Here is an 8,991-nt window from a genome sequence, read left to right as displayed (position 1 = left end):
AATACATTTCAATTACACAATACATTTCAAAATACATTTCAATTTTTAACAACGTGGAATCCTAAACAAGTTTGAAGTTTTCTGGAGGTACTAAGAGCATTTCAGGTGGAACTTTAGTGCAGCTGGCTCCCACGGCTTTGTCGCACTTCAAGTCGAGCAGATATCTCTTCGGAGCATCTTTCAGCCATCTTCCAACGGAGTTTCCAACGTCAACTGGTGCAATGGAGTAGTGCAGCGAACCGCCTGACTTAGCCACCGAATTCTTGAAAGCAGTCATACTAGCTGAAACAAGAAGAGAATTATTTTAAACTAGAGACCTTTACCACTAGTAAAAGACAACGCATATGAAATGGGTGGGCTAGCTTGTGCAAACGCAAGACCGCGAAAGAAATTAGTACTTGAAACGATCAAAATGTCAAAGCAAGTTAGGTTACTGAGAAGTCCCAACAGACTCAAACTTTGTGCTAGCTACCCCAGTGAAGACATGGATGAAGTTAAGAGAATGCAAAATTAGTTACCTAGAATAACAGTCCAAGACCTGCTGCCCTCGAAGGCAACTTTAGTCATCGTGGCATCAGCCTTATTCTTTTCTTTTAAGTTAAAACTACAGGCTAACTTGTTGGATAGAAAAAATCGAAGCATGTTGTTCACTGAATCCCTCAGGTTGTTAGCTGAGCAGCGATCTGACAAAAGACGGATCTGGGAGAATAAGAACAGGAACACAGATTAGCTAAAACGAACTATCAAAACAAACAACCAATTTAGTGGATGGAAAACACTTACTACATGTAACTTATTATCATGATCTTGAAGAAATTCTTCCCACTTTCTTAGTTCCTCAAATGAGGAATTGGGGAGTTTCGGCATACCTCGCCCGTCGTTCTCCTGTGAAGTTTCTAATACTGGACAAACGCAGTTGTAGATCTTATTAATAATAATAGCAAGCTTGTCACAGCGGCTCTTGACTTCCTGCATTTCTCGCAAGAAGAAGCGGTTTGACACACCTAAGAGAATGACAAGTTCAATTAACATCAGGCAAAGTGGGTATGCTACCAAAAGCAATTGCATCAGGAAAATCAAATACAATATTTACCTAAAGCTGTGTTGCTGTTTCTCAGGGGAGAAATTGTAACTGGACGACTTCTTGAATTCAGAGAACGGGGGCTGACATGTCTTGACTCTGAAGGCCTGGGAGGTGAATTCTCCAAGTTCTTATCTCTGCGATTCTCACTTAAAGGTGCTGAAATAAAGATAATAAAGATCAGTGAAGATGAAGGTTTTCAAAATGTTAGCAAGATGTATAAACACAGAAAAGCACATACTGTGAGGTTCGCCAGATAAAGATGAAGAGCGAGAGCTAATATCACGATTTACAGATCCATCCACAGCCAGTTTGTTCGCTACATCTGACTGGTTTCTATTCAAAAAAACAGAAAATTAAAAACCAATATAAATTAATGAAAGAAGTAATAACTATCATCAATTTATAATAAAATAAGTTACTACATTACTTGAATTAGGAGCTGAGGCAGAAATAACACTCTTTGTAACTGAAGGATTAGTAGCACTGCTGTCCACACAATCTTGAGCATTACGAACAATTGGACTAGTTACCAAGTTATTCTGATGTGTGTGCCCAGATGTGTCTTTAGTCAGATTGTCTGCTAAATCTTGTGACTGACTTCTATTCAAACCAACATCTGAAATTAAAAAAAATAAATAATAATGAATAAAATGAAGTAATAACTATACGCTATTTAGAATAAAATAAGTTACTGCATTACTTGTAGTAGAAGTTAAGGCAGAAATTAAATTCTTTCGAACTGAAGAATTAGTAGCACTGTTGCCCACAGTATCTTGAGCATCAGAACCAATTGTGCTGTTAATCGAGTTGTTCCGAGCCAGGAAAGCAGATAAATTAGGATCTTGGGGCTTCTCTTTCCCAAATACGTGGAGGTCAGTCCTTTGTTCTGAAACATATGAAAAAATATAGAAAACAAACAACCTGAGACTTAATAAAATTAATTTAACTTTAAGAAGTCAAAGGGCAGATATGCAACATACCAGGTGATTCACTCCCCATCTCCCGTATCCTTTTAAACCTATTCTGGGGCTTCACCTTTCCTTGAGTGGATGAACGTCCATTGCTGTTGCCTGCACAACCAAAGGGACATTACATTCAAGGCATTGTAGGAGCACACTAGAGGTCAGTAAAATGACGAGTTACCTGAAGTTATTTTCAAACCAGGCAGCTCAGGAGCAGCAGCATCATCATCACTTGAGTCACTGTCACCGCTGTAGGAGTAGGTAAATCTATCGACTGGCTGCCTTCGTCTCTTTTTCCTCTTGTCGGAAGAAACATCGGACTCTGTGAAGTCAGACTTGGTTACAGCCTGATCAGCAACAGCTTTAGCCTGGCCAAGAGTAACTGCAAAGAGAACATCGGGTTTACAAAAGTTTTAAGTCAATTAGCTAGATAGGGGAAATAAAGAAAAGGCCAATATAGCTATAACTAAACTTACGGCAAAATTTTTAAGATCCTGACATTGTGATGGGTAATCCAGTGGCTTGGGGGTTTTGATGTGAGGCTTCTGCAGGAAAGGTGGTAGCTCAGTCTCATCTTCTGGCCACTGTACATCACCAAATATCTGATGAAGTCAACCTATTCTTCTGGTAACTTCACTTAGCCATGTGGAGCTTGCAATACAAGCATAAACTTCTTCATTGCCTGAGTCACCCACATTCAACTCAATAACTGAGTACTGAAACAGAAAAACCATGCAATATTACCAAAACTTCACAATGAGTCGCACCGATGAACGATAGCGCACACGCGAGAAAGCTTGTACGACAGTAATGCTGAAAAGGGTGGGACCGATTACACCCAAGCACATGTTGGCGAACCCAAAAGTTAGGTTAAGATAGTAAGGGTTGGAGCTAATTACTAAACCAACACGCGAGAAAGCTATCTCAACAGTAATACTGAGACGGGTGGGACCGATTTCACCGAAGCACATGTTAGTGAACCCAAAAGTTAGGTTAAGATGGCAAGGGTTTGAGCAGATTAAAAAATCAACAATTCGAACACAAAAGACGGATGCTCCACACGCAGTCCGCCATCTTCCTAATGAAATCCGCAGTAAAGTGAAAGCAAACTCACGGCACCACAGGCACCACCTGTTCCTCACCAGCAGTCTGTCATGTTTGCGTACAAGTCGCGCAAGGAGGAAAGGCAACCTTCAGCCTAAACCAACGAAGCGCAGTGCACTACTTACCAACTTGTCCTCAGGGACGCAGTAGTCCAGAACTTCAAAGTCCATCTTGATCAAAGATTTCGTCAGGAGAGCGCGCTATCAGCTGACCGGCTCGCATTCAGCTCTACTTCGCAATGAATTTCGGCTTTCGTTTTCTTGTCAGCTGGGCTCTGGGACGCCGGATGCCGACTCTCGTTTGTCATTTGAGACACCAACGCCAACACTCACATACAGTATCGGTTTACAAACGTTGACGGCGCAAAGTCAATCAATTAGGTTTTTTTTAAAAAAAGGTAATATAACGTTTTTTTAAAAAAACAGAAATAATTGAAAAGCCTTACTGCATGCGATAAGATTATTACAATTTGAGTTTGACTTTCTTGTGTTGGAAGGATGGCCCAAACAGTAATGGCGGATCTGGTCTGGTCAAGCAAGCGGCCAAGACCTGGCCAAAACTTTTCAGTTGTTAGCTGTTATTCAGGGGTTAAGGAAGTTTCGATGTTTCAGAACTAAATTTTATGAAGATTTTGATTTTACAACTAAATTTGTTAGCTGACTTACATCCGTGATGGTTGATTGGTTGATGTGCGCTCCGTTCGTCGTGAGAACACGACAAGTCTGCTACTGTTCTGAGCATCCAAGAAAAGAAAAATGCTAGCTGACATACTTCGTAAAGACTTTATCGTCGAATCAATTTCATTTATTGACTTGGATCTATGATGACCCGGTATGTGAACCAACTTTTTCTAGGCGAGAACTTTTCGTCATAAGTAGTTCATAACCATCACATTATCATTTTTTTTGTGTTCCTTTGTAGGTTTAACATTTACCACTTAAGTGAATGTTGACATTTGTGATAAAAAAAACATACCTATTGAATCTTTAACAAACCTACTGCAAAGATGTCCCAAAATGTATGTTTTTTATTGACCTTTGAGAATTCATGCTTGCTGCTGGAACTCTAAGTCATTTTTATTTGTTTACATTTGTATATTTCCGGGCAGAATCCAGACAGTTACAAAGGAAGGCAGAAAGGAGAATTAATGATACTCTTCGTGATTTAGATTTTACAACCTATTTTACTTGCTGACTTATATTCATGATGGCCTATGGATGGCGCTCTGTTTATCTTGAGAACATGATCGATTCGCCAGTTCAGATCATCCAAGAAACGAGGAAGAATTCACTTTTGATTTGAAGCTTGCTGACAGAAAGACTTCATCATCGAATCAATGTTATTCATTGACGTATCTTTGATGGCCTGGTATGTGGACCAACTTTTCTTGACAAGATCTTTCTGACCTCAGTGGTTCATAACCTATACATTGTTTTTTTCTTTTGTGTTCCTTTGAAGGTTTAACCAGTGCCCTTGATAGAATGTTGACAACCATACCACTTGAATCTTTAACTAACCTACACCAAAAATGTCCCGAGATGTATGTATTTTTATTTGCCTCTGAGAAATTATGTTTGCTCTTTAAGGGGGCACACCAGTGAAAATCGGCAAATTTTTGCCTTCTCTTTTATTTTATCTTATTTTCTGCTATTCATCCCGAGTCGAAGGCCGCAAACCCCACCCTGAAATTCCGATTACTTTGGCTTGTGCACATTTTTGAAGTTGCTAAAAAGGTAATTTTTTGCATTTTTGACCAATTGTTAACGTTCAGGGTTTTTACTTGAACTTTAATTACAAAACCCTTGAACCACCCAAACGCAGTTGAAAAGAGGGATATGTTGGCGCAAACTGAACTAAAATACGTCAAAAGACGCATTTATAATCCGAAAAAAAACGTCAAATCTATGTTTTCCCCTTAAAGGGCTTTTTCTCAAAACACCTTTTTTGTACCTTTGTGCCACTCTCACGGGCGCAAAAATTTAAAATAAATTTTAAAGCGGTTTGCGGCAAAATGTTCGTTACACTTGCGTCTATGGTCTGAACCTCGGAAAAGGCCATCCTATAAATAGGACGTGAGCTGCAGCCATGAAAGTGCGAAAAAATTGGTGAAAAAATTTGTTTCTATTTTTGCCCTCTGAAAAAACAAATTCGAAATCATTCTTTTGGCATGCCCGTGGTTCAGACCATAGCCTCATGAGTCCTGTTGAGATATTTTCAAATCCCGTGCGCGAAGCTCAATCCAGAGAGGCGGAATCGTGGCAGGAGTGAAGCAAGGTCGTTGAAAAATCAAGTGCACTGGCGCTTCATCTTGCCATCGCCACCTCGCTCTCCCCTACTGATTATCCTTTTTTTTTACATAATTTTGAGCCAAGAATAAAATATCAATCGAATACATCGGTTACTTTACTCAGAATGATCGTTTTTCGAAACCTATGCTTTTCACTGGTGTGCCCCCTTAAACTCTATATCATTTTAATTGTTTACTTTTGTATGTTTCCAGGCAGAATCCAGGAAACGAAAAAGGAAGGCAGAAAGGGGGATTGATTATATTCTTCAGGAAGACCACGCTGCTTTACTCGCTGATCTGAGTGCAAACTACAAGCGACGTTGCTATCCCGATCCTCAGGTTCCTTCACAAGATTGTAGCCAGTTTGCGATTCCCTGCAAAGATTCCTGTCTTTCGCCCAATGATGATTTAATTCATCCCAGTGAAGACTTCAACAAAGTTAGTGATCCGGAAGTTGAGTTGTCTATTTTTGATAATGGTAGCGTTGACTTACGCCCAAACAATGACCATTTGTTTCAATTGGCTGATGACAAAAGTGATAGTGATGGAGAATATTGTGAGGAGTATTTTGACTATGGTGTGAGTGAAGATGACTTGAAGAAGACTGATTTTCCTGACCAACTAGTAACTTATAAGCTGGATAGAAGTGATGTCTCACAGGATGTGTGGAGAATAATAACTGGAGGGAAAAAGAGCCCAGCTCAGAAGATTTTTTAAGACAAAACTGATTGACTGGGCATTGCAGTACAAATCAGTACCTAGAAATGCTGTGGACTCCTTATTACATATCCTTAATGATCATGGTCATTCTTCGCTGCCACTGTGCTCGAAAACACTCCTTAAAACTCCACGGAGTCTTGATAGCAGAATCAGAATCGTTGCTGGTGGGCAATTTTGGTATCGTGGAATCTTTCAAGGCCTTTCATCAGTGCTAACGAGGAATATTTTTTTTTACTTGAAAATGACGAAGTTGAGATGGATGTCTTTGGAGATGGCATTAGCCCTTTCAAGAGTGTGAAAAGACATTTGTGGCCACTCGCTGGATGCCTTGTGGGTCAGAATACTCCATTTGTGATCGCTATTTGGTGTGGTCCAACAAAAGATCCCCAGTCTGTAGATGAGTATCTCCATGACTTCATTGAGGAATTTAAAATTTTGAGAGATGGTTTCTCATTTTTAAACAGAAACCTTAAACTGAAGATACGCTTTTTCATTGCTGATGCTCCAGCCAGAGCCTGGATTCGGAAGGTCAACCAACATGGGAGCTATTATAGTTGTGAAAGGTAAAAATAATTTTGTGACTGATGCATTTTTTTAAACCTTTTCTTTGCCTTTTTATAACTTTGAATGTCCTTGATCTTCTTCATTTTAGGTGCACTATCAAAGGGGGGTGGAAATTTCGCAGAATTACTTATGACCCAACGTGTGAGGCAACTCTAAGAACAAACGAATCTTTCGAGGAACAGAGTCAGCCACAGTACCACAATGGAACATCAACACTGCTGTCTATAGGCATCTCAATGATTTCTCAATTTCCTTTGGACATAATGCACTTGGTGGATCTTGGATGCACTAAAAGGTTATTAGCACTACTTCTGAAGAAGAAGGCGAGCAAATTTAAGTTGTCCAAAGAAAGCGTAGGCAGTCTTGACACACTTTCCGGCTTTCTGTACCATTTTGTACCCTCTGAATTTTCTCGGAAGCCAAGGCCGCTTTCTCAGTGGTGTCTCTACAAAGCAGTTGAGTTCAGGAGGATTTTTCTATATGATGGATTTTTGATACTAAAAAAACAAAAAAATAAAGAAGTGTACAATTGTTACCTGCTTTTGGCTTGTGCAATGCGAATCTTTCTGGACCCAGAGCTACGTACGAAGTATGGAGAGGATGGTCATAAAATTTCTTCTGACTTTTGTATCTTTAGCTATGATGTTTTGGGAGCTTCTTTTGTTGTGTATAACATTCATCATTTAATCCACTTGTATCATGATATTCTTCTCCACGGAGACCCAAACAGCTTTAGTTGCTATAAGTATGAAAATAATCTTGGTCAGATCAAGAGCTATCTTCTTGCTCCGGGAAGAACTTTGCAACAAAAATGTGTAGAATGATAGAAAAATCTCTAAGTTCTTCTTCGGCTCCAACAGCAGCAGCAACTAAAACCAGACTCACCCCCAGCATAGAGGAGGCCCTGTTCTTGACAATGTAGGTAAACCCGTATAGAATGATTGAGCTACCTAACTTCAAGATACACTGTGACGGTGGTGCAAACTCTTGTGTGTTAACTTCATGTGGTAAAATTTTTGATCATATGTAACATTGTACAGACAGACTCAGAATCATACTTCATTGGTCGAATGTTTATAAACAAATCCAACTATTTTGTCTATCCTTTTGACAGTGGCATCTTAAATTTTTCAAGGTTTGTCAATTAGGTTGTCTGGAAAAATTTAGTATTGATTGTATAAAAAGAAAAGTTGTGCTTCTCCCTTTACATGAGACTGAGGACAAAATTGTGGATTGGGAGACCATGACTGGACTGTGCATCCCTTTGCTTCATGAAAAATTGTAAAATTGCTTCAATTTGTATCATATCAAATCATATCATATCATATATCATGTCAAAATGATAACTGAATTTCTCAAAAATTCACTTAAGATCTGACTTCTCATTATTTTGAGTTGATTAAATTTTCACATGTTGAGTCTGCCTTGCCAAAGCCTTTTTAACGTTTGATATGTATACATAACTGTTTGTGTAAAATATTATCATCAAATACAATAAAAAGAAACAACCTTTTTTTTTATTTTAAATTTCCAACATTCCCAAATTTTAAAAAATCTCATTCTCTGCAACAGAATGGTAATAAAAAATTTACTGACTTAAGTTGCCACAAGTGAGCAGATAGCATTTATTTTAAACCAAAGAGGTTAGATTGGTGCTTGGCAGACGAATTGTCCTTCAGTTACCATACAAGACCAAAGATGTCCCTTCCTAAGGAAGACACTATTACCGGTACTGCACCCAACATCAACTTATTCGTTGATAAGCATTGGACACAAACAATGATCGATTCATAAACGTGATGCTGATGTCCAGCCATCCCTTTTGCCTCCCGCACACCTGGACCTGGATACCTGGATAGCTCGGGGCACAGCCAGTGTGGATGAGGGGAGGGAGGAGGGAGAGAGAGGGGGGGGAGGGGGGGGGGTGCCGCTCGGAGTCCCGGACGCCCGACAAACGGCAGGTAGGCAACCCGATGGCAGCGCCGTGGAACGGGACTGCCTACCGCACAGGCGCGCTGTTGTTGAAGAACTGCGAGACCGTTGCTTTTCAAAGGAATGAGGCTTAGGAGGACTCAGCGTGGATGCAGCATCGATAGCATTCTAATGGCACCCGATACGAAATATCGACGTCGTAGAAACATCGAAATGTCGCGCCTAAAATTCTAATAAAAAATGACGTAGAATCAACGTTGAAGCAACGACGTGCCCGTTTCCACTCAAGATCGACGATCATTCCACGTGGATTTATCGACGTGCCCGTTTCGACACAA

The 8,991-nt window shown here is 39.9% G+C and overlaps 3 protein-coding genes across 5 annotated transcripts; 1 reads left to right on the top strand and 2 right to left on the bottom strand.

Annotated features, from left to right (window-relative positions):
• Positions 1–45: 45 nt before the first annotated feature.
• Positions 46–1,103, bottom strand: LOC117644850. Its single transcript, XM_034384495.1, has 3 exons — positions 784–1,103; positions 519–699; positions 46–282 (listed from the first exon to the last, which is right to left on the bottom strand). Exons 1-3 carry the CDS (start codon positions 1,066–1,068, stop codon positions 62–64), a joined length of 687 nt encoding a protein of 228 aa, XP_034240386.1. The 5' UTR covers positions 1,069–1,103; the 3' UTR covers positions 46–61.
• A 359-nt stretch (positions 1,104–1,462) lies between these two features.
• Positions 1,463–3,422, bottom strand: LOC117644851. Of its 3 annotated transcripts, XM_034384499.1 has the most exons (5): positions 3,276–3,422; positions 2,228–2,762; positions 2,065–2,154; positions 1,785–1,970; positions 1,463–1,700 (listed from the first exon to the last, which is right to left on the bottom strand). In XM_034384499.1, exons 3-5 carry the CDS (start codon positions 2,081–2,083, stop codon positions 1,480–1,482), a joined length of 426 nt encoding a protein of 141 aa, XP_034240390.1. In that variant the 5' UTR covers positions 2,084–2,154; positions 2,228–2,762; positions 3,276–3,422; the 3' UTR covers positions 1,463–1,479. The 3 variants fall into 3 exon arrangements, with proteins under 3 accessions (XP_034240390.1, XP_034240388.1, XP_034240389.1); XM_034384497.1 differs by having other exon boundaries at positions 2,228–3,422; XM_034384498.1 differs by having other exon boundaries at positions 2,065–3,422.
• A 2,189-nt stretch (positions 3,423–5,611) lies between these two features.
• On the top strand, positions 5,612–7,550 carry LOC117644849. The gene is made up of 2 exons (XM_034384494.1): positions 5,612–6,720; positions 6,810–7,550. The coding sequence occupies exons 1-2, from the start codon at positions 6,413–6,415 to the stop codon at positions 7,543–7,545; spliced, it is 1,044 nt and encodes a 347-aa protein (XP_034240385.1). The 5' UTR covers positions 5,612–6,412; the 3' UTR covers positions 7,546–7,550.
• The last annotated feature ends 1,441 nt before the right edge of the window (positions 7,551–8,991 follow it).

The sequence above is a fragment of the Thrips palmi genome, unplaced genomic scaffold (assembly GCF_012932325.1).
Source record: "Thrips palmi isolate BJ-2018 unplaced genomic scaffold, TpBJ-2018v1 HiC_scaffold_18, whole genome shotgun sequence".
In the NCBI taxonomy this organism is placed as follows: domain Eukaryota; kingdom Metazoa; phylum Arthropoda; class Insecta; order Thysanoptera; family Thripidae; genus Thrips; species Thrips palmi.
This window is presented reverse-complemented; position numbering and strand designations above follow the sequence as displayed.

Bases quoted from the DNA above. Each gene is read 5' to 3' on its own strand.
- LOC117644850 (XM_034384495.1), bottom strand. From the start codon at position 1,068: ATGCAATTGCTTTTGGTAGCATACCCACTTTGCCTGATGTTAATTGAA. The intron at 700-783 runs GTAAGTGTTTTC...TTATTCTCCCAG, and splicing joins ATGATAATAAGTTACATGTA to ATCCGTCTTTTGTCAGATCG. The intron at 283-518 runs GTAACTAATTTT...TTCTTGTTTCAG, and splicing joins GTCTTGGACTGTTATTCTAG to CTAGTATGACTGCTTTCAAG.
- LOC117644851 (XM_034384498.1), bottom strand. The intron at 1,701-1,784 runs GTAATGCAGTAA...TTTTAATTTCAG, and splicing joins TGCCTTAACTTCTACTACAA to ATGTTGGTTTGAATAGAAGT.
- LOC117644849 (XM_034384494.1), top strand. From the start codon at position 6,413: ATGGATGTCTTTGGAGATGGCATTAGCCCTTTCAAGAGTGTGAAAAGA. The intron at 6,721-6,809 runs GTAAAAATAATT...TCTTCATTTTAG, and splicing joins AGCTATTATAGTTGTGAAAG to GTGCACTATCAAAGGGGGGT.